The sequence below is a fragment of the Geotrypetes seraphini genome, chromosome 1 (assembly GCF_902459505.1).
Source record: "Geotrypetes seraphini chromosome 1, aGeoSer1.1, whole genome shotgun sequence".
In the NCBI taxonomy this organism is placed as follows: Eukaryota; Metazoa; Chordata; class Amphibia; order Gymnophiona; family Dermophiidae; genus Geotrypetes; species Geotrypetes seraphini.
Window position 1 is genome coordinate 34,502,714 of NC_047084.1, and position 27,565 is coordinate 34,530,278.

The window sequence follows — 27,565 nt, forward strand, 5'->3', positions numbered from 1 at the left end:
ACAGTTGTGGAATATCCTGTCTGCCTTGCCTTCCAGGGTGCTCTCCAATGCCTGCAGCGTCAAATGAATGGCTTGCAGTTCAAAACTGTTGATGGACCATTTTCTCTGAGTATGTGGCCAGCAGCCCTGAAACATATGGACATCGTAACGACCCCCAGCCATAAAGACTAACATTTATCATCAGGATCACAAAGAAGGAAATGTGGAGAGACAAGCCTTTCAACAGCGACACCAGCCAGAGCCACCAGAACGGCTTCAACATGCTTCCACTGTCCAGGCCAATGGCATCTGGAAGGAATCCTTCTGTGGGGACCAACAGAACAATTGCACTTCCTGAATATGTGGTAGGTGAGCTTTCGCCTAAGGAACAACTTCTATGGTTGCTACCTTTAACCCCTGCACCTGAAGATACTGCCAAGCAGTAGGATCTGGCATCATCGGGATCTCCCAAAATCTGGCATTGTAGCTTCAGTTTGTGTGGCTCTGGAAGAAAAATACGGCTTTCCACCATGTCAAAGCGGATCCCTAAGTACGCTAGAGATTGCGACAGCTCCAGATGGCTCTTCTGAAAATTGATGATCCAACCCAGGTCTTGCAATAGTTGTACAACTTGTGCCACCATTCTGTTGCCATCATCCTTGGAGAGCGCTCTGAGCAACCAATCATCCATGTATGAATATACCTTGATCCCTGCCTTATGCAAGTGCGCTGCCTGCAAATAAGCCTATGTCAAATCCAGAGAGGTGAGAAATTCCCCCGGCGCCACCGAGGCAATGACTGAATGAATGGTCTCCATCCAGAACTGGGGAATTTTCAGAGCTGCATTAATAAGACTTCAGATCTAGAATTGACCTCTAGTTGTCCGAATCTTTCTTGGGCATGATAAAGTATATAGAGTATCTGATCAAGCCCGATTCTTCTGCTGGAACCAGTTATATGGCTTGAATATGCAAGAGCCATTGCTCAGACCTTGATCGCTATTTATTGTTTGGTAAAGAGTTAGGGTGATGATCTGCCACACTGGCCCTAAGATTTTTCAAACCCTTGTCAAAGAGAAGGTGACCCTTGAAAGATAGCCTACTCAAAGTAGCTTTGGAAACAGAATCTCCAGCCCATTGCCTTATCCAAAACATCCTACGGGCAGAGAAGGAATAGGCAAAGACTTTGCTCTTGACCCTGAACATGTTATAGAGAGCATCAGGTACATAATTCATCCCCAAAATTAGCAATTAGGGGTAGGCGTCCTCCTCTGCTGTTGAAGATAGGCAAAGAATAGTATGGCAGGCACGTACGACAAAGGAAATCACTGTTGTTGCTTTCAGTCCCAGAGTCAAAGCCTCAAATTGTCATTTTAGGACCAAATCCACCCTATGGTCCTGTGCATCTTTTAAAATTACTCCTTCATTAAGCAAAAAGATACATTTGGTCACCTGCACCAACAACGAATCCACCTTAGGCAGGACAAATAGCCCCTGAAAATCTGGAGCTAGTGGGTACAATTTTGCCATAGTCCTGGCAACATACAAGGGACCTTCTGGAGCCTCCCAATGCTCCATTAACATTATAGTAATGTCTGGATGTGAAGGAAAAAAATATGGTCTGGGGCTTAGAACTGCTTATAACAGAACACTGAGCAGCGGAAGTCTCAAGGGGCTTCAGCTTCAAAACCTGCAAGGATTCTGTGATAACCTCCAATAAAGCTGTCAGCTTTAAAAAACAAAAAGCAGCACACCGCCAGGTTCTTCCCATGGTCCAGGGCCATCATGAACTCCTGACTGGTGGCCCCTACCTGAGACTTCGAATCTTCCAAAACCAAAGATTTGTCCTGAGGGAATAAAGGCATTGATTCTGACCTCCCAATCATCCCAGTCCTTCCCTGATTGGATCTCTAGTTCCTGAAGAGAAACAGCCAGGAGGGAAGCCACGCTATGTGACGGAAGACCCACATGCACATCAGCTGGCATGACCCAGAAGGCATAAATGGGCCCTGATAGCCCATATAGGTATCAATATCAGGAGAAATTCCTGAACAGGATGTCCTGGGGAAACCTGCAGAGACTCCTCTTGTCTCCTCGTGGGTCCAGAGGAATCTTCGCTTCACTGAAGATGCCAAATCGTTATCTGAGGGCTTCAGGGGAGACATTTTCCCCTAAATCGAGCACCTGCGACTCCATCGCCCTACAGGGACTAGAAGGGGCTAAGCTCAAAGCTCATGCCCACCTCACACCTCAGTCAGCCATCAAGCTCAAATCTGGCATGAAAAACATGGTAAAACAGTCTGAAGAGTCCATATCTACCAATTGTAATCAAAACTGAGGTTTTTCATTTAAATCTGGATTGAAAAATCCAAAATAGCCACCATGGCAGCATTTTGGTGCCATAAATTGCCTGGGGGAGCTAAATAACGGGAAATAGGTTTTTGGAGGTGGGGAATATGAATATAAGCTCCACAAGTCCCCAAAACAGCAATTTAAGGACCCCCATCTCCCAATTTGCCCCATAGACTGTATTAGAGCCTGAAGACCCAAACCTCCCACAGCTCCTCAATTGTCTTTGGGGGAGGGTCAGGCAGAATCACAACCGGTAACTAAGAAAGTCCTAGTGACTGACACGGATACCAAACTGCCTGTACTCAAGCTCTGGCAATGACCAGGAGCGAACTTCACTACAAGGAGAACGGTCCCCAAGCCACAAAAGTAATAATGCAGGATGGCTAGATAGGTGCCCTGATTACTCTGCCAGCTACAGATCTCTTATAGTGAGGGTCTGTGTCTCCACCCAGGCAAAACTGCCCCAGAGAACCTGGGGACCTCTGTAGCACTTAAAAGCTTCTGAAAGTGGCCCAAAAAGCCAAAAAACAACAAACTGAAAAAACAAAGCAGATCAGAAAGACATCTTCAACTCACATGTACAAGGAGAAACTCAGGAGCACAGAACACAGGTTGAGCTGAAAAAGGTAGATGACACCTTATATACAACTCGCGATTAGAAGTGAATAACCCACTGGTTCAAAACTCATATTCCTTTTGCACAAGAAATGTGCTTTTGGCATCCTACTTTTCCCTTCATGATAGAGCACAGCTTCTTCACTAGAAAAAAGGGGGAAAGAGCTCATACCATCAAGATTGGTATATAAATACTAAATATAAATAAATAAATAAATAAATACTTCAATGAAAAATAAGAGGCCCTCAATGAGCAATACAGACTTTTTCCAAAATCCTAAAAGACTAGGAGTGCTAGCAGTAGAATACACCCAGTTTCAGTTTGTTCAAGATACAGAAGAGTTTAATTAAGACATGAGTTACAATCCCTGCAGTACAGTAAGTAATTTACACACACCATAGCTGGAAGTAACTTCTCTTCAAGAAGTGCAATATACGCCAATGTGTCTGCTCCTTCTTTTGCTGAAAGGTCATAGTCAGCATTGTACTTCTGTAAAAAAACACAAGCAATCATATCAAATAAAAAATTCTAGTATGTTAAAAAACATAAAAACACAACCTAAGGCACCACTTCTAAACTGTGACACACAATAGTTCAGCTAAAAATAAAATAAATCTATTTCTACCACTGGCCACAGCAATAAACTAAAACTTGCAATTAAATATTCTGCTAGTTATGCAGAATTCTAATCAGATTAATAAGTAACATATTTAATAGGAACAGAGGTAGGCCCATAATGGCATTCTGGGGGAGAGGAGACCTTTTTGCATTCCTTGGGCAGAGAGAAGGAGGTGGGAGAGGGCCTGAAGGGGCTAAAATTGTTCTTGTTTTTTTTTTTTTTTTTAATTTGGATGCTGGCCCACATTAGAGCCAGTACCTATATCGCTCAGCAGTCTAATTTAGGACAGCGTTTGAGTAACATAAACCTGTGCTCCTCTCTAATGCTCCCTATCCTACCCTTGACACGACCACTTTTTTTGTGACTGATCAGAGGTGATGTTTAGTGGCAATGTCCAGTTTAATGCCATTCAATAGAGGGTAAAGTGGTCCCAGGGGATTTAAGCAGGTAGAAACTTCTCCTGACTGCTTAAATCACTTTGCATATTGGCCCAAGTAATCAAGATATAGGGCTAGCCATAAGTTAATAGCTTCCTATTTGCTTCACTTATTTATCACTAACCTGTTTCCTTAAGAAGTTTAGGATATTTGCAGGCTGGGTAACAGCAATGTTTTCTGATGTCAAGACTGGTACGACAGCCCCTACAAACAGAAATTGAAAACATTTTTTTAGTCACACTAGAATTATTTTTTTTTAAATACACTGAAATCTGGTTGTTTTAAACATGCCAGTTTCATAGCCTGATATTTATGAACAGAGCATGTGCAGAACTAATATTGTACTTTCAGAAAAAGAGATCTAGAAGAGTTTTTGATCAGCATAAAACACTAGGAAAGCAGAGAAAGCTTAACAATATTAGAGGCAAAGACTAAAACCAAGCAAAGCATACCCTACTGTAACAGATAAGGAAAATGAACAGGCTATATGGGCTTTACAGTCTGCAACCTGCAAATATTTAAGCTTGTACAGCTGATAGATGGGAAGTATCTTTTTAGCTAATACTATGGGACTGGAACAACAGATTTTAATCTGCTGTCTATTATGGCCGTCAATACAGAAAGAAAACTTGTCTTTAGATATAGTTGGTTCTCATAGTCATAATCAAAAATATGACCCAAAAACTAGACACCAAGGAAAGATTTCAAATTAAATTAAATAAAAATAAAAAAGAAATCAACTTATTTCAAGAAAGGCAAACATTTCAGTCTAAAAACCAGACTCTCACTGATTTTAACATTAATTTAACGTACATATAAATAGACAAACAAATCTCTCTAAGCAAGATGCAAAAAAAGGCTAGATTACATAGAATCAATTTTTTAAAATCTTAAATACAGAATTAAAGTCCTAAATCAAGAAATTGAAAATAATAAGAAATATAATCAAAGTAAAACAACATTAATGCTTACTAATAAACTCATCGCATACTACTACTTTTAGGACAGAGATAAAGTGAATATTCACAGAAGCAGCCCCATACTCAAAGAGCACCCCCTAATTAAGACCACTTCTGTTTCAGGAAGTAGTTAAAGGTCTTGCTCTTCTCCAAAGCCCTTAAATGGGTGAGACAACTAACTAGATAGGCACACATACCCAGACTGATATCAAATGCACACATTGCAGAAGAACTAGCTAATCAAATACAATCTGGGATTATCCGCACGCACTTTAAGAACATAAGCAATGCTTCTGCTGAGTCAGACCAGAGATCCATCATGCCCAGCAGTCCGCTCACGCGGCGGCCCATCAGGTCCAGGACCTGTATAGTAATCCTCTATCCATATCCTTCTATCCCCTTTTCTTTCAGGAAATTATCTAATCCCTTCTTGAACCCCAAAACCATACTCTGTCCTATCACACCCTCTGGAAACACATTCCAGGTGTCCACCCATCCTTTGGGTGAAGAAGAACTTCCTAGCATTGGTTCTGAATCTGTCCCCTCTTAATTTTTTCCGAATGCCCTCTCGTTCTTGTAGTTTTCGAACTTTGAAGAATCTGTCCTGCTCCACTTTCTCTTTCTTCTGACTGCAAATATAAATTTTTCCTAATCAGTCACTCTCTTTTTTTCCATCTCAACTCTTTTGTTCTACTCAGTCCATAGGTTTCTTCTTTGCACGTCCAGTTTGCTGTCTATTAAGATGTTTTAATGTGTATTGTGTTGACATTGCAAGTAGTATACCTCTAATTATATAAATATTTGACTTTTTTTCATGTGTGCTATTATATGAATAGCTTACTGTGTTGAGATAAATTGCCTATGTCCAGTTTCATTTAAAGTGTAGAATTCTGGGTAAATTTCTCAAAAAATACAGTAAATAGGAAGAACAGCTCAACTGGAGCCCAAGTGAGTGTCAAGTCTGAGACACAGGTATAGTCATGGACTGGAGCGAGACAAGCGACATCATTAAACAAGGACCTTGCTCCTTTAGATCAGAGTCTCTACTAGTGCTGCCCAATTCAGGAAAAAAAATTTCAATTCGATTCAGCCTATTGAATTGGTTTTTCAATTTGATTCAATTTTCTTGCCCAATTGGGTGTTTTTTTTTTTTTTTTCAAACATCCTGGTGGGTTTATTTTACAGCCTCTTCACCCCCTTTGCCTTCTCCTAACCACACTGGCGCTGTGGTGTAAACAAAATAAACAAATAAAAAAAAAAGACTGTTCCTCTCTCTGTTAAATCCTAGCTCACATTTGCAGTCTAACACCAGCTCTGGCAGGATACACATTTCAAATCTGACATATTGTAATCACAAAACAGAAAATAAAATTAGTTTTCTACCTTTTGTTGTCTGGTCATTATTCAAATCTTGTTGGTCCCAGGCTCTGGTTGTCTTCTGATAACTTGCTTGCCAGAGTCTCCTTCTTTCTTCTTTCTCTCTGCTAACCATCCATCTTCCATCTCTGTCCTCCCCTTCCATTTCTCTTCCCTCCCCAGGAGGTCTGGCGTCTTTCCTTTTTTTGGTCTCCCTCCACAGATCCACCTTTTCTTAACTACCCTTTCATCCAGCATCTCTCCTTCCTTCTCCACCACCTCAGGGTTCACCATCTCTCCCTTTCTTTTCCCAACTACCCTCCTATCCAGCATCTCTTCCCCCCCTCTACACAATCCCTTGCGTCCAACTTCTCTCCTTCTCTGTTCCTTCCCTCCCTAAATCCCATTGTCCATCATCTCTCTCCCTCTCCTCTATTTTCAGACCCATTTCTTCCTCTCCAAAGTCCAGCATTTGCACATCTCTTTGAACTCCCTCTTCCCTCCCTCCGTGTATTTCTATACCAGGGCCCTCCTCCCTTGAAGGTCTGTCCCCCCCTGAAGGCCTGCACCCCACCCCTAAAGGCCTGTTTCCCCATTGAAGGCTTGTCCCCCCCTTAAAGGTCTGCATCCCACCCCTGAAGGCCTGCCTGTCCCCCCCCCTTTGTAGGCCTGCCTCCCCCCTTGAAGGCTTGTTCCCCCCCCCCTGAAGGCCTATCCCACCCCTGAAGGCCTGCCTGTCCCCCCCTTGAAGACCTGAACCCCCCTTTGAAGGCCTGCCTCCCTATCACACCCCGAAGGACTGCTCACTCCCCCCATGGCCTCCCCGGCGTCCGGCTTCCACCCCCCTGGCCTTCCGCTTCCCCCTCCCCCAGCCTCCCCGCACTGTTTACCTTCCAGGAACAGCCTGCAAACAAGATCACGGTGCTAGCGATCTTAGTACCACTTCGGAGCTGTTTCCTCCGTCGCGGTCCCGCCCCTCCTCTGACGTCAGTTGTTCGAAGTTGTTAAATCGCAAGAGGATTGTGAAAAATTACAAGAGACCAGGAGACTGGGCATCAAACTGGCAAACGACATTTAATGTGAGCAAGTACAAAGTGATGCAAGTGTGAAAGTGGAACCTGAACTATAGCTATGTTTTGCAGAGTTCCACCTTAGGAATCCCTGCCCAGGATTATAGATATAGAATAATACTCACCTTTAAGATTAACAATTCAAAGTCAGTTTGGGAATCAGCTGTCTGTCAAGAATCATGTTTCACAGAATGCTCTTTCAAGGATCATCCCCTATAACAAAGCAATATATTAAAACACTATAATTATAAAATATTAAACATAATGATCTAAATGGATATAGAAATCTTTACCTCTAAGAACCAATGCCGACATTTCTCCATTTTGTTTCATATCTGAAAATGGAGGTGACTGTTTGTTGCCCTCATTTAAATTAACTTCATCACCTGACTAGAGTCAAAACCAATCGTATATTTCCTGGATCAAACTAATGTCATCCCATCCTACTTCTAAATTCAAGCCTGTAGGCGCTACTAAATCAAGCTGAAAAATCCTGCGCTGTTCCTTATAGTTTAAAATTCTTTCCAAACAACCACCCTCTCACCCCACTATTAACTGATCAACATTTCTCCATTTATGAGTCAACACTGACCCCCTCTTCTATTAAACCGCGATAGTGGGTTTTAGCGTAGAGAGCCGCGCTGAATGGCGCACGCTGCTCTCGACGTTCAAAGGAACTCTATGAGCGTCGGGAGCACCGCGGGCCATTCAGCGTGGCTCAATGCACTACAAATAGCTAGCACAGTTTAGTAAAAGAGGCCCTGAATGGTTTTTCTCCATCCAATGTTGCAGTAAAGGCACCTGAATATTTTCAGCGACTATTCAACAGGATGGTTACTACGCCCTACAGAAACTCATTTACAAGGGCATATTACAATACAGATAACATTCTTACTATTGCAGGATGTGTTCATATGTGTTATTATCATTTTCTTTGTATGATGAGTCCAAGCTGGTTCAATTGTTTACTAACTCTACTGGCACCTCCCACTTGAAACACACAAGAGAGATATGATAAATACTGTAATAAGGAGATGGGGTTTTTTGACAGAACATCCTCCTTCAACTCTTAAAATCTATTTTGTTAAGTTTAGAAAAGATTAATTAACCCTCCGCTTGGACCTATAGTTTCCATAAGAAATTCAGTCTTGGAGCCATTATCCAAATATGTGGATAGCTTTTTGAGACCACAAGCAATGGAGATTCGATCATATTTGAAGAATTCTTCTCATCTTTTGTGGATTATTGAGTTTTTACCATCGGTACTGGATACAGCTTGGCTGGCGACACTTGATGTGATATCACTCTATGTACAAATTCCTCAAGCAGACACATTGGAAATTATATCAGAAACTCTCTCTAAGTGGCCTCAACCCAAAGAATATCCACTTAATCTCTCTGAATTTATCATCAAACAGAATTATTTCTAGTATAATAATTGAGTTTTATCAGCAAATCTAAGGGGTGGTGATGAATGCTACATTAGCCTCATCAGATGTTACCTTATATATAGATTGTTTGGGATCTCAACATATTTATTTGGCTAAAGATCTTTGTTTGATTTTGATCTTTTAAGATTATTGGAAAATATGTTTTTCATATGAATAGATAGTGAATAACAACTGAACAATTTTGTTATTTGGCTCAACATTGATTTCCCAAATACAATTTGTGATGTTTTCCAGTTTGGTTCAAATAGCTATTTTGGGCATGTGGATTATTAAAGAAGATGGGAAACTAGTTACTACAATATACAAAAAAAAAAAAATTCAACAGAATTTGCTACAATTTGATAGTTTTCACCCATACTCCTTAAAATATAACTTACGTATATACTCATATATAAACCAAGATTTTTGGTCCAAAAATGGGCCAAAATGGGGGTCTCGGTTTATATTTGAGTCTACACTTGAGTTCTTTTCTAACAACAACAAAATAAAAATAAAAATTTACACCTCCCGCTGCCGGCAACTCATGCTGTTTGCCAGCCACCAGGAAGAAGGGGGGGAGAGTGAGGAGTTAGCAGCGCATCTGGATTGTGATCAGTCCTGCCTTCGATCCCGGTTCCACTAAACCGACTGGCAATGAACAAGCCAGATGCCATGGGGACCTTCCCTCTTGCCAAGTCACTATAGGCTCTGTTGGTCTCAATCCCAGCCTTCAAAATTAGGAAGTAACCAGAGGGAGGCAGGATCGAGACCGGCAGAGCCTATAGTGACTTGGAAAGAGGGAAGGCCCCCGCGGCATCTGGTTTCTTCATTGTCAACCGGTTTAACAGTTCCGGGATCAAAGGCAGGGCTCATCACAATCTAGATGTGCCTCTGACTCCTCACTTCCCCCTCCTCTCAGCAGCCGGCAAACAGCATGGACAACCGCCTCGGGCGGCAGTGGGAGTAATTAGCTGCCAGCTTCGGATTTCAGGCCTGCCCAAGACCCGCAACTCCATTCCTCACAGCCAGAGCCCCAGGTAAGTAGTACTGGAAGTGGCAAAAGGAAAGGGAGAGATCTTTCCTTTTGGATGGAGGTGGAGATTGGGAGAGATCTTGGATGGAGGTGGAGGGAGAGAGATGAGGAAAGAGGGGAGAGGATATGCTGGATGGAGGGGGCAAGACAGTAGATAGCGGTTAGAAGAATGAAAATAGGGGGAAAGAGAAGATGCAGGAAGGGGGAGTGAGGGAAGAGTTAGCAAAAAAACTGGAGAATAATAGGATGAAGGAGGTGGAAAGCTATAATAGAAGCAGATAGAGATACAGAAAAATAAATGGAGGAAAACTGAAAGGAAAAGGTTAAAGTCAAATATGGATGTAGGAGAGGAAGTGAAGGAGAGAAAAGGCTGATAGACTGAAGACTCTGAAAAAAATTAAGATAAAAGAAAGACTCTGAAAGAAAATTAAGGCAGTAGAGTATAACGGGTACAAGTGGATCGATTTTTCACTCCGACACTCGAAGTTACAGGGAAATACTCTTAAAACCAATAGGAGGAATTTTTTTCTCACTCAGAGAATGGTTATGGTAAGCTCTAGAACGCGTTGCCAGAGGATGTGGTAAGAACATATAGCATAGCTGGTTTTAAGAAAGGTTTGGACAAGTTCCTGGAGGAAAAGTCCATAGTCTGTTATTAAGAAAGACATGGGGAAGCCATTGTTTGCCTTGTATTAGTAGCATGGAATATTGCTACCTTGGGTTTTGGCCAGGTACTAGTGATCTGTATTGGCCACCGTAAGAATGAGATACTGGGCTTGATGGACCATTGGTCTGACCCAGTATGGCTATTCCTATGTTCTTATGAAAGTAGAAACTTGAAACTGAGATAAACATGAATAAAATAGCCAGACCACAAAGGTAGAAAAGAATAATTTTATTTTTAATTTCATGAACAGAAAATGCAGTTTTACTGTAAATTTACACTGCTTTCTTTTTATTTCCCAAAGTGTAGAGTGCTGTTTCTCTTTCTCCGGTGTTGAACTGCATATGGCTTCTTGAGATTTAAGTTTGATTTTTGTCTACATTTATTTAAGTTTGTGGTTGCTTATAGATGCATTTTCCTATGTAGGGGCCTTGTTGTGAATATGTTAGCTTTGGGATATAGGATATATGCATCACAGATATCTGTATTATGTTTAGCGACTTAGGAAATAGTTGATAGGGAGGGTGAGCAGTCTTTATAGACTAGCTCACTATGATAATCTAAATTTTTAACCTACGGTTTATATTCGAGTCAACCTTTTCCCCCCCTTTCTGGAGGGAACAAAGGATTCCTTAGTTTATATTTGGATTGGTTTATATTCGAGTATATATGGTACCAATCAGCCAATTCCTCCACCTACAACAAATATGCACAACATAAGAATTTAAACAGCTGTCAGAAATTATTAACACAGAAATTTTTGGAATGTGGCTATCCAAAAAGCACAGTTACTTACCGTAACAGGTGTTATCCAGGGACAGCAGGCAGATATTCTTGACTGATGGGTGACGGCACCGACGGAGCCCCGGTACGGACAATTTTAGAGTGATTGCACTCTAAGAACTTAGAAAGTTCTAGCTAGGCCGCACCGCGCGTGCGCGAGTGCCTTCCCGCCCGACGAAGGCACGCGGTCCCCAGTTAAAATAAGCCAGCTAAGAAGCCAACCCGGGGAGGTGGGTGGGACGCAAGAATATGTGCCTGCTGTCCCTGGATAACACCTGTTACGGTAAGTAACTGTGCTTTATCCCAGGACAAGCAGGCAGCATATTCTTGACTGATGGGTGACCTCCAAGCTAACAAAAAGAGGGATGGAGGGAAGGTTGGCCATTAGGAAAACAAATTTTGTAAAACAGATTGGCCAAAGTGTCCATCCCATCTGGAGAATGCATCCAGACAATAGTGAGATGTAAAAGTATGAACTGAGGACCAAGTAGCAGCCTTGCAGATTTCCTCAATAGAAGTGGAGCGGAGGAAAGCTACAGACACTGCCATAGCCCGTGACAGAACCTTCCAGTGTCAGGCCCGACTGAGCATAACAGAATGAAACGCAAGCAGCAAGCCAATTGGATAGAGTGCGTTTAGATACAGGATGACCCATCTTGTTAGGATCAAATGACAAAAACAGTTGAGGAGATGATCTGTGAAGTTTAGTGCGTTCGAGATAGTAAGCCAAAGCACGTTTACAGTCCAAGGTATGCAAAGCCTGTTCACCGGGATGAGAATGAGGCTTCGGGAAAAATACAGGTAGGACAATGGACTGATTAAGATGAAAGTCAGACACAACCTTAGGGAGAAACTTTGGATGTGTACGGAGAACCACCTTATCATGGTGAAAAACAGTGAAAGGTGGATCGGCCACTAGTGCATGCAACTCACTGACCCTCCTTGCAGAAGTGAGAGCTATCAGGAAGACCACTTTCCAAGTAAGAAATTTGAAATGTGCTGTGGCCAAAGGTTCAAAAGGAGGCTTCATTAAAGTAGAAAGAACCACATTGAGATCCCAGATCACAGGAGGGGACTTGAGAGGTGGTTTCACATTGAAAAGGCCCCTCATGAACCTAGAAACCAAAGGATGAGTCGAGAGGGGTTTTCCATGAACTGGCTCATGAAAGGCAGCAATGGCACTAAGATGAACTCTGATAGAAGTAGATTTAAGACCAGAGTCAGACAAGGAAAGAAGATAGTCCAACACCAGTCCCACTGCTAGAGACATGGGATTATGGTGATGTAAGAGGCACCAGGAAGAAAATCGAGACCACTTCTTTTGATAACACTGAAGCTTGGCCGGTTTCCTGGAAGCATCAATGATAGAACGGACAGGCTGAGAAAGGAGTGAGTGAGCCGAAGTCAGCCCGAGAGATACCAAGCTGTCAGGTGCAGAGACTGTAAGTTGGGATGCAGTAGGGTCCGCTGATGCTGAGTAAGTAGAGAAGGAAACAGTGGAAGAAGTATGGGTTCCCTGGAACTGAGCTGAAGTAGAAGGGAGAACCAATGTTGCCTGGGCCACAGTGGAGCGATGAGAATCATGGTGGCGTGTTCCCTCCTGAGCTTGAACAAGGTCCGCAGCATGAGCGGTAGAGGAGGAAACGCATATAGGAAGAGATTGGTCCAATCCAGGAGAAATGCATCTGGTGCCAGACGGTGATGAGAGTAGAGCCTGGAGCAAAACAGGGGCAGCTGATGATTGTGAGGAGCTGCAAAAAGGTCCACTTGAGGAGTGCCCCATTGAGCGAAAATGGACTGGAGAGTTAAGGGGTCGAGAGTCCATTCGTGAGGTTGGAGAATTCTGCTGAGATTTTCTGCTAAGGAATTCTGCTCCTCTTGAATGTAGACAGCCTTCAGGAATAAATGATGAGCTGTCGCCCAAGACCAAATCCGTTGGGCTTCCTGACACAACAGGCGAGAGCCCGTCCCTCCCTGTTTGTTGATGTAGTACATTGCAACTTGATTGTCTGTGCAAATGAGTAGAACTTGAGGAAAGAGAAGATGTTGAAATGCCTTGAGGGCATAAAACATCGCTCGGAGCTCCAGGAAATTGATGTGGTGTTTATTTTCCTGGGCAGTCCAAAACCCCTGAGTTTGGAATTCGTTCAAGTGAGCTCCCCAGGCATAAGGGGATGCGTCTGTGGTGATCACGAGATGATGAGGAGGTAGGTGGAACAGTAGACCTCTGGATAGATTTGAAGATGTCAACCACCAAAGAAGTGACTGTCGAAGAGACGAGGTCACAGATATGTGTTGAGAGCAAGGATCCATCACTTGTGACCATTGAGTCGCAAGGGTCCATTGAGGAGTACGCAGGTGGAGACGTGCGAAGGGGGTGACATGTACTGTTGAAGCCATGTGCCCCAAGAGCACCATCATGTGATTCGCAGAGATGGTAATCTGTTGAAACAACTGCCGACAGAGATGAAGGATGGTCTGAAGGCGGTTGGATGGAAGAAACGCCCTCATCAGAACAGTGTCCAGAATGGCTCCAATGAATTGAAGTCGCTGGGTTGGAATGAGGTGCGACTTGGGTAGATTGATTTCGAAACCCAACAGTTGAAGGAAGTGAATGGTCTGGTTGGTGGCAAGCAGAACCGCCTGAGAAGAATGAGCCTTGATCAGCCAGTCGTCCAAGTAAGGGAAGACTTGAAAATTGTGAGAGCGGAGATAGGCCGCTACCACAATCAGACACTTGGTGAATACCCTGGGAGAGGAGGTCAGACCGAAGGGTAGCACCTTGTACTGATAATGATTTTGATTGATGAGAAAGCGTAGATATTGCCTGGACGTCAGATGGATAGGAATATGTGTGTAAGCCTCTTTTAGATCGAGGGAGCATAGCCAGTCGCCCTGAGAGAGAAGAGGGTAGAGGGTGGCAAGAGAGAGCATTTTGAACTTCTCCTTGACCAAACATTTGTTGAGATCTCTGAGATCTAATATAGGTCTGAGGTCTCCGGTCTTTTTGGGAACTAGAAAGTACCTGGAGTAAAATCCCTGACCTCGCTGATCTTGAGGAACTTCTTCGATGGCATTGAGAAGAAGGAGGGATTGAACCTCTTGAGCTAGAAGGAGGGACTGAGACTTGTTGGAAGCAGACTCTTTTGGCAGGCCTAACAGCGGAGGAGTCTGAAAATTGAGGGAGTAGCCGTGGGCTATGATAGAGAGCACCCACTGGTCGGTGGTGATTACCTCCCATCGAGTCAGAAAAATGTTTAGTCGACCTCCTATAGGCTGACATGAGGGAGGAAGACTGGCAATGCCCTGGAGAAGCGAGTCAAAAGGGCTGAGTCGGTTTAGGCTGAGTAACAGGCTTTATGGCAGGCGGCTGTTGTTGGCGAGCCTGTTGTTGTTGCTGCCGTTGCCTCCGAGGCTGAGGAGGATGAGGCTGAATCGGCCGAGCAGAAAAACGCCTCTGATACGACGTTTGCTATCTGAAAGGATGAGGAGGAGGGGGTTTCTTTTTGTTTTTCAATAAAGTATCCCACCTCGTCTCATGAGCAGAAAGCTTCTGAGTGGTGGTATCCAGAGATTCTCCAAACAGCTCATCACCCAGGCAGGGAGCATTGGCAAGGTGGTCCTGGTGGTTCACATCAAGGTCTGAGACGCGAAGCCATGCCAATCGTCTCATCGCTACAGACATAGCAGTAGCTCAGGATGTCAGTTCAAAAGTGTCATAGATGGAATGGACTATAAACTTCCTGAGCTGCAAGAGACTGGCAGTGCATTGCTGAAAAGCAGAAAGCTTGCGGTCAGGAATATATTTTTGAAAAGTGGCCATCTGCTGAATAAGATGTTTCAGGTAAAAGGAAAAATGGAATGCATAGTTACCTGAACGGTTGGCCAACATAGCATTTTGGTAAAGTCGTTTACCAAATTTGTCCATAGCTTTACTCTCTCTCCCAGGAGGGACAGATGCATACACACTAGAGCCTGCCGATTTTTTTTGGGTTGACTCCACCAGCAAAGATTCGTGTGGAAGCTGAGGTTTGTTAAACCTTGGAATAGGAATAACTTTATAAAGTGATTCTAATTTCCTTGGAGCTCCTGGAATGGTAAGAGGAGTTTCCAAATTTTTGTAAAAAGTTTCCCTTAATATATCATGAAGGGGTAACTTTAAAAATTCTTTTGGAGGTTGGTCAAAGTCCAAAGCATCCAGGAATTCTTTTGACTTCTTAGAATCAGACTCCAAGGGAAGAGAAAGGGTGTCTGACATTTCCCTAAGAAATTTGGTGAAGGAATAGTGCTCTGGCTTACTAGCAGGATCCTGCACCGATGGGTCAGCCTCATCCGATGAAAAATCCTCCTCGGTACCGAGGGGATCCTCAGAATCATCCCATAAATCAGGGTCACGTACCGATGGAAGACGGCCCTGAGATAGAGGAGTAGAGGATTCGGTATGCCTGGTTTTGCGTACCGATTTGCCTGAACGCATCGACACCATACCTGGTGACTGTACAACGGTACGGGTGTCAGAGAGCAGTTCCGGATCAGAGGCCGAGTGAGCAGTACGTCGAAGAGACTTTGGCTCTGCCGATAAAATAGGCATCGACATGGAAGAGGCAGATTTAAACGGTGCCGATAACGTTGATGCCGACAAAATAGGCTGGTCGACGATCGGTACCGTAGGCCCAGTGGGGACCGACACCGGAAGGTTCGGAGTGAGGAGAGCCGGGAGCAGGTGTTGTAATTGCTCCTTAAGCTGGACCTGGAGGATGGATGCTATATGCTCATCCAGAGACTGTCCCGATGGCACCGGTACCGCTTTTTTCTTGCTCGGTACCTGCGGTGCAGTTCGACGCTCAGGCGAAGTCGATGCCGATGAAGAGGCAGTCACTTCTATGGAAGCGAAGCGTTTACGGGGCCAGCGCGCAGTCTGCAGGACTTGGCTCACTGCACGTTCGACTGGTGGGCCCAGAACAGTAGGGGATGGCTTCTTAGCCGGCTTACCTGCAGGGTGCGACACCGAAGATGCATCTTGCGGTGTCGAAACCACCGGTGTCGATTTGGAGGAAGTTGCCGGAGTCGATGCCGGTGGAACTTCCATAGCAGTACCGAAAAGAATCCGCTGTTGAATTTGGCGATTCTTCAAAGTTCTCTTTTGAAGAGAACTACAGCGGGTGCACGTTTCTGCCCTATGGTCCGGACCCAAACACTGAAGGCACCATTTGTGCGGTCGGATAAGGAAATAGGGCGTGCACACCGCTGACACTTTTTAAAACCCGGTGAAGGGGGCATGAAGGGAAAAACGGCCGTAGCAAAATCGAAGCCGGACTTTTTTTTTTTTATTTTTATCAAGAAAAGAAATAAAAAAGAAAACGTGAAGAGTTTCACGAGAAAAAATACCCGAGCGGGAAAGCGAAAAAAGAGTATCCAACAGCCGTTGGAAACACGCGTCTTCTTAGCTCCGCGGAAACTAAGAAACTGGGGATCGCGCGCCTTTGTCGGGCGGGAAGGCACTTGCGCACGCGCGGTGCGGCCTAGCTAGAACTTTCTAAGTTCTTAGAGTGCAATCACTCTAAAATTGTCCGTACCGGGGCTCCGTCGGTGCCGTCACCCATCAGTCAAGAATATGCTGCCTGCTTGTCCTGGGATAATCAGCAGTTAGGAAAGCCTATTTGAGGGCTCAAAGACATTTATTGTTACAGAAACGGACTCAAATATAAGAAGCATTGGTCTGTATTATTCCTTTCTCTAAGATAGTAACAATTTTCATATAAATAATGAAAACACATTGGCATGTAATGTAACTATATCCTATTTTCACATATTTTCCTACAATAGCCTACATGCAAGGGAAGACTATAGGTGAACACCTTATCCTGCAGAGATATATAAATCCTAAAGTAGATTCGTCAGATTTTACACACGCTTCATGTGGGAGGTGCCAGTGGTGTTAACAAACAACTGAAGGACCACCTTAGACTGATTATCATACAAAGGACTCCTTTTATCAAACCGTGGTAGAGCTTTTTACTGCGAGCCAGCAAAGTAAATGCTCTGACACTCATTCAATTCATATGAGCATCAGAGCATTTACATTGTTGGCCCACAGTTAAAAGCTCTACCGCATTTTGATAAAAGGAGCCAAAATAAAATGATATCACATATGAAAACATCCTGCTATAGCAGGAATGTTACTCTAGTCAGGTGATGAGGAAGTTAATTTAAATGAGGGCAAAAAAAAATGCAACCACCATTTTCAAATATGAAACAAAACAGAGCATTGGTTCTTAGAGGTACTCATATATCCATTTAGATCATTATGTTTAATATTTTATAAATATAAAGTTTTAATATATCGCTTTGTTATAGGGGATGGTTCTTTAGACCAGTGTTCTTCAACCACCGGTCCGGGGACCAGTGCCGGTACGCAGAAAATTCCTGCCAGTCCTCGCAGGGCCAATGAGATTGATGAGCTGCAATTTTCTGCCGGTCCGCAATTTCCTGCCTCCGACAGTGGCTTTCTTCTCTCCCAGCAGCTCTCGGTATTTGCCAGTGCAGCGATTCACTTCGGCAGCCTTGGGGCTTTTGCTGAGTTGCGGCCCGCATCTGATGATGCAACTTCCTATTTCCTCAGAGGCGGCGCAACCCATTAAAGGACACAAGGCTGCCTTAGTGAATCGCTGCGCTGGCAAGTACAGAGAGCTGCTGGGAGGGGAGAAAGCCACTGTTGGCGGATGGGAAGCAGCTGGCCAAGGGGAAAAAAGGGACAGCTGCTACTGGACCTGGAGGGAGGGAGGAGAGATGCTGCTGGGAGGGGAGGGGAGGAAGGAAAGGAGTCTGGGAAGCTGCTGGACAAGGGGGAAAAAAGGGACAACTGCTACTGGACCTGGAGGGAGGGAGAAGGAGAAATGCTGCTGGGAGGGGAAGGGAGTTACTGCTGGACAGGGGGAGGAGGGAAGGGAGAAGGAAAAAAAAGAAGGAAACAGCTGGCAGGGAGATTAGAGGAGGGGAAGGGGTCAGGGTGGAATGAAGAGATCAGATGAGGGAAATGGGAGAGACAGGAATGAGAAAGTAGAAAGATTGATGCTGGGAAGGGGGTCAGCAGAGAAATAAGCAGAGAGGGACAAAGATGCTAGATCTGGTGTAGGAGAGATAAAAATGAAGAGAGCAGTGAAGCTGGAATGAATCATGTAAAAAGGAAAGAGGGTGCACAGGCTGGATGGAAAGGGGAGAGGGGCATAGAAAGAAGACAGATACCATATGGAAGGGGAAGAGGGCAGACAGTGGATGGAAGGGGCAGATGCTGGATTGAAGAGACAGAGAGGGCAGACGCTAGAAGGAAGAGAGTGAAAAGAAGATGAAAGCAGAAACCAGAGATAACAAAAGGTAGAAAAAACATAATTTTATTTCTATTTTGTAATTAGAATATATCAGATTTGAAATATATATCCTGCTAGAGCTGGTATTAGACATAACTGGGGACTATAAAGCCCAGGCAGTGGCTTAGGGTTCTCTCTGACCAGGAGGCAGTTGCCTCTAACATTATTCCTGTCATGTGTGACTGCAGTATTCTGTTAGCATGATATTTACAAACACAGAATATGTAGACCTTCAGATAAATAGTTTGACTCCAAACTTCTTATTCTAAAAAGGAAGTGCAGACAACTTGAAAGAGCCTGGAGAAAAAAGAATCTAGATCAAACCAGAACGGCTTGGAGAAGCTTAATTAAACAATATAACATCAAGCTTAAGGAAAAACGCAAAGCATATTATTCTAAACTAATCAGCACTAACTCTCCAGATACTAAAATTCTTTTCAATCTAATAAAAAAAACAAAAAAAAAACAAAAAAAAAAACTTACAGATACTAGACCTTTCCTGGATACCCAAGCTAACAAACCACCATCTGATTATTTCAATCAACCTGGACGAGATACAATCATCCCCCTCAATAGAAGGAGCCATAATTGCAGATAGAACTTGGTCTACCTTTCCAACTCTACAATAGTCTGACTTAAACCATCTCTACAAAAAATATAGCCACACATCTTGTGACCTGAATAATTGTCCATCGTATCTACTTATAAATGCATCCCTCAAATTCAAAACTTGCCTCATGCAATGGATTCAAACTACACTCAATGAAGGTCAATTCCCACATGACCTAGGTGAGATTATAATTACCCCTCTATTGAAAGATCAAAAAGGCCCTATTGACACTCCTAATAATTATAGACCTATTGCCTCAATTCCTCTGTACATCAAACTGATTGAAAGTCTTGTGACACAATACCTCTCCAATTACCTAGAAGACCACAATATATTACATTCTTCTCAATCAGGATTCAGAGCAAATCAGAGCACTGAAACTCTACTAGCAACTCTGCTTGACATTGCTCGACAATACCTCAGCCAAGGACGTAAAATCCTTATAATTCAACTAGATCTCTCCGCCGCCTTCGACTTTGTAGATCACTCTATTTTGCTGCAGATAATAGATGACATTGGGATTTCTGGCAAGGTCCATAACTGGTTCCAAGGTTTCCTTTAAAAAAGAACTTAGAGTCAAACAAAAAGATCTTAAATCAGACCCATGGTCTAACCCTTGTGGAGTTCCTCAGGGGTCCCCTCTATCACCCATTTTATTTAATCTTTTTATATCCTCTCTGGGCACCACTTTAGATAACCTAAACGTAACATCATTCAGTTATGCAGATGACATTACCATTCTATTCCCTTATGATACCAAAGACTCATTAGGTCATCTGGAAACAATTCTGGAGGAAGTAGAAAAATGGATGACCAACCATAAATTGAAGTTAAATGCAGATAAAACCAAATTCCTTATGCTCGAAACAGACAAAAATCCATCCATAACTGAACTGGAATTCAAAACAAGTAAGTATCCAATACAGGTCTCCCTTAAAATTTTGGGTGTATTAATAGACAGATGCTGCACAATGCAGACTCAATAAAAAAAAAAAACCTACCCAAAAAGCATTCTTCACAATGCGCAATTTAAGAAAAATTAGAAAATTCTTTGATAAAGACCAATACATTATTTGATAAAGACCAATCTCTTGTACTAGGACTAGTAGACTATTGTAACATTCTCTATCTACCTTGCCCCATTTATATGATCAAACGACTCCAGACTGTTCAGAATACTGCTCTTAGATTGATTTATTCTCTTGGAAGATTTGAACATATAACTAACGCTTATCTAGATTCACACTGGCTACCAATCCGAGCCAGAATTAATTTCAAGTTATACTGTATACTCTTCAAAGTAATTTACGGTATGGCACCGTCCTATCTTTACAATCGTCTAAATTGTCTACTTCCAACTAGAACAAGGAGGTCACAGACCCTATTCTCATACCCATCATTCAAAGGCACCCTGCGTAAGAAATTTTATGATGGCCTCCTAGCGACACATGCAGCTAAAATTGATCCTTCAATCTCTAAATTGCTGATCACAACATCTAATATCAAAGCCTTCCGAAAAGAAATAAAAACCCACTTATTCACTAAGCATATTCAATCTACCTAATCTCTCCTCCTTCTATCTCCTCTATATATTCCCTAGTTCAGTCTACTACCTGGTTCAATTTTCTTAATTAATGTAACCAATTTCAATTTCTAAACTCTTTTAGTAATCCATTTACTCAATCAATGTAAGGAATTCAGTTTAGAATCTTTGTAATGTTACTAGATTTAATTTTTTAATGATACAAAATTTATTATGTTTATTATGTTAAATCCTTCCCATATATCGTATCAAAAAAAAAAACCCTCCCATATAATGTATTCTAAATTAATTTTCCTATGTATTGTTTTCCTGCCTTCTTCTATTCTATGTTTCTAGCCTAATTAATTTATTTTTCTCAAGTACTTTAGCAAGATTGTGAGCCTTTGGGACAGTCAGGGAACTCTAAGTACTTTTTCTTCATTTTAATTAATCTTACTTAATTGCATCTCTTCTGTATCTACTGTAAACCGCTTTGAACCTCACAGTATAGTGGTATACAAGAAATAAAATTATTAAAATTATTATTATATTTCTGTGTAGCATTCTGCAATAATTTGGCTTATTCAGTTTTCTTGATAGTAGAGGGGATACATGTGAAGGGGAGGGAAGACAAGACGGGGGATTTGTTGATCCTTGCTCTGTATTATTTGTATTTATAAAATGACAATTGTACAGAATATTGTTTCTTTTTATACTTTAATAAAATACATTCAATATAAAATCATAACTGAGGCTTGTGCAGATGGGATCAGATGGTTTGCGGGAACCGAGCTCACGGAGACGGGGCGGAAACAGGGTTTCAGTCCTAGTAGTTTGTTGGCCCACAAAATAATTCTTTTTTTCCCGCTGGTCCATAGGTATAAAAAGGTTGAAGAACACTGCTTTAGACATCATTCTGCGAAACATGATTCATGTTGGACAGTTGATCACCAAACCGACTTTGAATTGTTCATCTTAAGATGAGTATTATTCTAAATCTATATTCTATATCTATAAAGAAGATGTATTAAATGTTTGAAAGGAAGTACTGATATTAATATTATATGAAGAAATCTAAAGTAAAGAAAAATAACTAAAATAAAAATAATAAATTCTCTATGACCTATCATGAAGTGCATAAATCTTGCTTGAAAAATAAAGCACAGCGAGTGGCACTGCTAAGCTCTATGAAGATATAAAATTCAGTATTTACATTACATTACATTAGTGATTTCTATTCCGCCATTATCTTACGGTTCAAGGCGGATTACATAAGATTTCTCAGGAGGTTACAAGAATTGTAACTTTATATAAGAATTGTCATAAGAATTGCATAGGAATTACATAAGAATTTACGGGAACTTGATGTGATACATGTTGGGTAATTAGAAACATTTTAGATTTGAAAGGGGTAGAGAGTGTGGTAGGTGGAGATTGGGAAGGAACTGGTCGTGTTAAATAGGTTTTATGTATTTTTTGAAGAGTAGGGTTTTAGTTTCTTTTTTGAAAGTTTTGATAATGCATGTGAGTTTGACTTTGGACATATCCTGTAAAACGTCCAAATGCTTTTCAAAACCACCAGACGTCCAAAAAATTTTTTTTTCAAAAAATGGCCTCTTTGGATGTCTAACATTTTTGCCCATTTTTAAATACAAAAACATCCATGTTCAAAATTTCAAAATCAAACTCATTTGGACGTGGGAAGGACCGGCATCTTAATGGAGTGGCCATGCAGACATCTCAACAGAGAAGAAAGACACCTGAGGGGACCCTGCTGTGAACTTCACATAAAGACTGCCAGGTACATATTTCACCAGAACTCCCTTTTAGTGTAAGGTAAGCCCTATAAAACTCCCCCAAAACCTACTATACCCATCTGTGTACCACCCCAATAGCCCTTATGGCTCCAGGTGTCATCTATAAGGCAATACAGTAGGCTTTGGGTGGGTTTCGGCAGGCTCACACTTTACACCATAAATGTAGTGGGTAGAGTGGCTTATGGGCCGGGTCTTCCTCTCTATGGTTCACTAGCCCGCCTGTGTGCTGCTCTACTAGGCTTTCCCATACCAGGTGGTGCTGTTCTGGAGACAGGTTATGTACTTTTGTATTCTAATCTTTGTGGGGTGTGAGGGGGGTCAGTGAGCACTTGAGAAGTGTGTGGGGTCTTTATCTCTGCAGTGATTATCTGGTCACTGAGTATTTTTTAACACTTATACCCTTTTAAAACAGGTCTAACTCATAAGTTCCATCCAGGAACTGCCAAAACATTCAATTATCCCTGCAGGACGTCTAAGGCTAAGCCTGCCCAGAGCCTGCCGAAACGCCACCCATTAGCACTCCTCCCAACACACCCCTTTGAGCTCTGGATGCACAGAAGGAGAAACGTCTCACTAGATGTCCAGAAAAAGGGTTTTGATTATCAGCACTTGGGCATCCTGTTGATTAGGATGTACAAGCACAGACTTGTACAACGGGGGATAACCGTTCTATGGACTGAGACCAGAAATTGAGCTGATTTAAAGCTAAGTAAATTTATTTTAGCCACTATTTATGAATTATTTAAGTATTTAAACATTAAACTATAAAAAATTATAAAGAATATAAGCACAAAAAAGTTTAAGAAAATTAAGAAAATATAAGGATCCGATGACTAGAGGAGGTGTAAAGCCACCTACTATGAAGATTTATTGAGTGGGGAGGTGGCCTCGCTGAGGATCATGTGAGAGATTTTGCAATTGAAAAAGGTTTTAAGTATATAAGGTTTGTAATCCCTTATATATTGAGGCTGTGAATTACTATTGCCTTTTTCTTTAAGAAGTTTTATGAGTTGGATGCCTTTGAGTCTAATAGAGGGAAAGTATGGCACAAAGTGCTTAGATAAGCAGAACCTGCCAAATAAAAGGGGGCCTTTTTACTAAGCGGCAGTAAGAACTAACGTGTGTTTACCACTGCTTAAAATCCATGGCTGTGGGTTGCATTCAGGCGACATGCTCTAATTCCAGGCTCGGTGCATGTGGGGGCGGAGAGTAGATATGTCCTGCACTAATCGATTAGCGCATAGTCATTGGCGTATGTTGATTAATTAGCACAGGATTAGCTCAGGAGCTCTTACCATCTACAAAATAGGTGGCGATAAGGGAATATGCGCAAATTTTGAAATTAGTGTGTGGCCATTAATCGGAAAAAATAATTCAGCTATTTTAGAGCTACACTAAAAAAGTGGCATCAGCATGCAGGACACCCATGAGCTAAAAATAGCACAACCCACTTTTTAGCACAGCTTTGTAAAAGGACCCAAAGAGTATTACAGGCCAAGGGACGATTACATACTTACCTCGATAATTTTCTTTCTGTTAAGATAGCATACAAGTCCTGACAAGTGGGTTAGGTCCCCCAAATCGTGAGCTATTGCAGAAGGAAAAAAAACATAAGAACATAAGAATTTCCATACTGGGACAGACCAAAAGTCCATCAAGCCCAGTATCCTGTTTCCAACAGTGGCCTACCCAGGTCCCAAGTACAGTGGAACCTTGGTTTACGAGCATAATTAGTTCCAGAAGCATGCTCGTAAACCAAATTGCTCGTATATCAAAGCAAGTTTCCCCATATGAAGTAAGGGAAACTTGCTTTGATTGGTTCCACCTCCTACTCCCCCCCCCCCCGAGGCTACTGGCGCTGCTCTATTCTCCCCCCTTGAGGCCACCGACGCTGCTCCATACCCCTCCCCGCGATCCGGCATCCCCCCTGCGAACCGGCATCCTCCTCCCGTTCGCGTTGCCCCTCCTCCACCGCGATCCTACATCCCCCCTTCCGAGCACGGCAATGACATTCCTTACCCCGACTGGGCACCAGTGCCTGTGCCCAAAGATCCTCCCTCTTCTGGCGCGGCCTGGGCTGGGCGGTGCGTCGGAGATCCTCCCTCTTCTGGTCTGGGCTGGGCTGGACTGGCTTTGAGCATTTGCGTATGCTCAAAGCCTTCTGGTCTCGCTCTCTCCGAGATTCTGAATCTAAGAATCCCATCCCTTTTATCATTTTAGTTGCCCTTCTCTGTACCTTTTCTAATTCCACTATATCTTTTTTGAGATACGGTGACCAGAATTGCACTGCCTCTCTTCAGTTTGTACCAAAGTATATTACATTAGGGATTTCTAATCTGCCATTACCTTGCGGTTCAAGGCGGATTACAAATGGTTTGTCTGGAGATTAGAAGTATTTAGGGAGTACCGTATTTTCGCGGATATAACGCGCACCCGTGTAAAACGCGCACACGGGTATAGCGCGCAGAAATCACGATGATATGTACAAAAACTTTTGTATACCGCGCTCACGGGTATACCGCGCATGATGCCCGACGCTCCTTTCGCCCGCCCTGACTTTCCGTGCGCTGTCCCGACTCTCCGTTCACCCCCCCTGACTTCCGTGCACTGCCCTGACTTTCCGTGCGCTGTCCCGACTCTCCGTTCACCCCCCCTGACTGCCGTGCACTGCCCTGACTTTCCGTGCGCTGTCCCGACTCTCCGTTCACCCCCCCTGACTTTCCGTACACTGTCCCCCCTTGAAGTCCTGTCCCCCCTTGAAGGTCTGTCCCCATCCTGAAAGCCTGATGCCCCCCCCCGACGTCCGATACATCCCCCCACCCGGCAGGACCACTCGCACCCTCACCCCGAAGGACCGCCGACTCCCCAACAATATCGGGCCAGGAGGGAGCCCAAACCCTCCTGGCCACGGCGACCCCCTAACCCCACCCCGCACTACATTACGGGCAGGAGGGATCCCAGGCCCTCCTGCCCTCGACGCAAACCCCCTCCCCCCAACGACCGCCCCCCCCAAGAACCTCCGCCCGTCCCCCAGCCGACCCGCGACCCCCCTGGCCGACCCCCACGACACCCCCACCCGCCTTCCCCATACCTTTGTGTAGTTGGGCCAGAAGGGAGCCCAAACCCTCCTGGCCACGGCGACCCCCTAACCCCACCCCGCACTACATTACGGGCAGGAGGGATCCCAGGCCCTCCTGCCCTCGACGCAAACCCCCCCCCCCCCCCAACGACCGCCCCCCCCAAGAACCTCCGACCGCCCCCCCAGCCGACCCGCGACCCCCCTACCCCCCTTCCCCGTACCTTTGGTAGTTGGCCGGACAGACGGGAGCCAAACCCGCCTGTCCGGCAGGCAGCCAACGAAGGAATGAGGCCGGATTGGCCCATCCGTCCTAAAGCTCCGCCTACTGGTGGGGCCTAAGGCGCGTGGGCCAATCAGAATAGGCCCTGGAGCCTTAGGTCCCACCTGGGGGCGCGGCCTGAGGCACATGGGCCCAACCCGACCATGTGTCTCAGGCCGCGCCCCCAGGTGGGACCTAAGGCTCCAGGGCCTATTCTGATTGGCCCACGCGCCTTAGGCCCCACCAGTAGGCGGAGCTTTAGGACGGATGGGCCAATCCGGCCTCATTCCTTCGTTGGCTGCCTGCCGGACAGGCGGGTTTGGCTCCCGTCTGTCCGGCCAACTACCAAAGGTACGGGGAAGGGGGGTGGGGGGGTCGTGGGGGTCGGCCAGGGGGGTCGCGGGTCGGCTGGGGGGGCGGTCGGAGGTTCTTGGGGGGGGGGCGGTCGTTGGGGGGGGGGGGGGGGTTTGCGTCGAGGGCAGGAGGGCCTGGGATCCCTCCTGCCCGTAATGTAGTGCGGGGTGGGGTTAGGGGGTCGCCGTGGCCAGGAGGGTTTGGGCTCCCTTCTGGCCCGATATTGTCGGGAAGTCGGCGGTCCTTCGGGGTGGGGGTGCGAGTGGTCCTGCCGGGGGGGGGATGTATCGGACGTCGGGGAGTCGGCCGGGCAAGAGGGCTTGGGCTCCCTCTTGCTCCGATCGTGGATGCGGGTGCGGGTGGGAGCGCGTGCGAGCGGTCGTTCGGGGTGGGGGTGCGAGCGGTCCTGCTGAGGGGGTGAATCGGGCGTCGGGCGGGGTGGGAACTATGTTTAAAAACTTTTGTATACCGCGCTCAGGCATATAACGCGCGAGGGGTATGCGCGGTAGGTAAAAACGCGTATAACGCGCGCGTTATATCCGCGAAAATACGGTAGTTTGTACATTTCTTTGAGTTGTTAAGGATTACATCTTTAGTTGTCATGATATTAGAAGTTTATATGTAGTAGTTGCAGGTGATGCTTGGGATATTTCTGCTTGTGTTAGTTCGGTTTTATGAATAGAAGGGTTTTTATTTCTCTTTTGTCTGTGGTCGATAACCACTATAATAGGAACATAGGGAGGAAGGGTTCAGGGAACTTCCCTGACAAAACACTTCTGTTCTGCACTGTGAGAAGTATAATGAACAATGTTAATCAAAACATATCATATAAAACAAGTTACAACAACCAAGCCACCTATCTGAGTGTAATCAGCACTAATATTTATGGAGTTTGCATACTCTATTGCATTTATAATGATGTATTCATAATATCTGACTGACAAGAGTTATCCAGTTCTGGACAGACATACTTTTTAAAGTCATTAAAGCAGTGATTAATTGTTCTGACAGGGCGAGGCATCAGGACTCGTATGCTGACAAATGGGACATATCAAAGCTGTCCCTGGAATCTAGGGTGGGACAGATGAGCCTGCCTTTAACACCGAGGACCCAAAGGCGTCATCATTTTGTGCTGCTTCGTCCACTCTATGGATTATATGTTCTCTCAGGATTTCCGCGGCTGGCATTATACTTGTTGCAAGCTTCCAGGTCTCGCAGCATCTTGTCAGATAGAAACCAACGTTTCAGCCACCATACTGT

The 27,565-nt window shown here is 44.2% G+C and overlaps 1 protein-coding gene across 1 annotated transcript in view; it reads right to left on the reverse strand.

The window, feature by feature from the left end:
* MTX3 (metaxin 3) overlaps window positions 1–27,565 on the reverse strand; it is a 102,898-nt gene that overhangs the window by 62,963 nt on the left and 12,370 nt on the right. The window contains exons 3-4 of the mRNA XM_033929205.1: window positions 4,127–4,206; window positions 3,343–3,435 (exon numbers count right to left, since the gene is read on the reverse strand). Coding sequence (XP_033785096.1) covers window positions 3,343–3,435; window positions 4,127–4,206 — 173 coding nt within the window. The remainder of the gene's footprint in view (window positions 1–3,342; window positions 3,436–4,126; window positions 4,207–27,565) is intronic.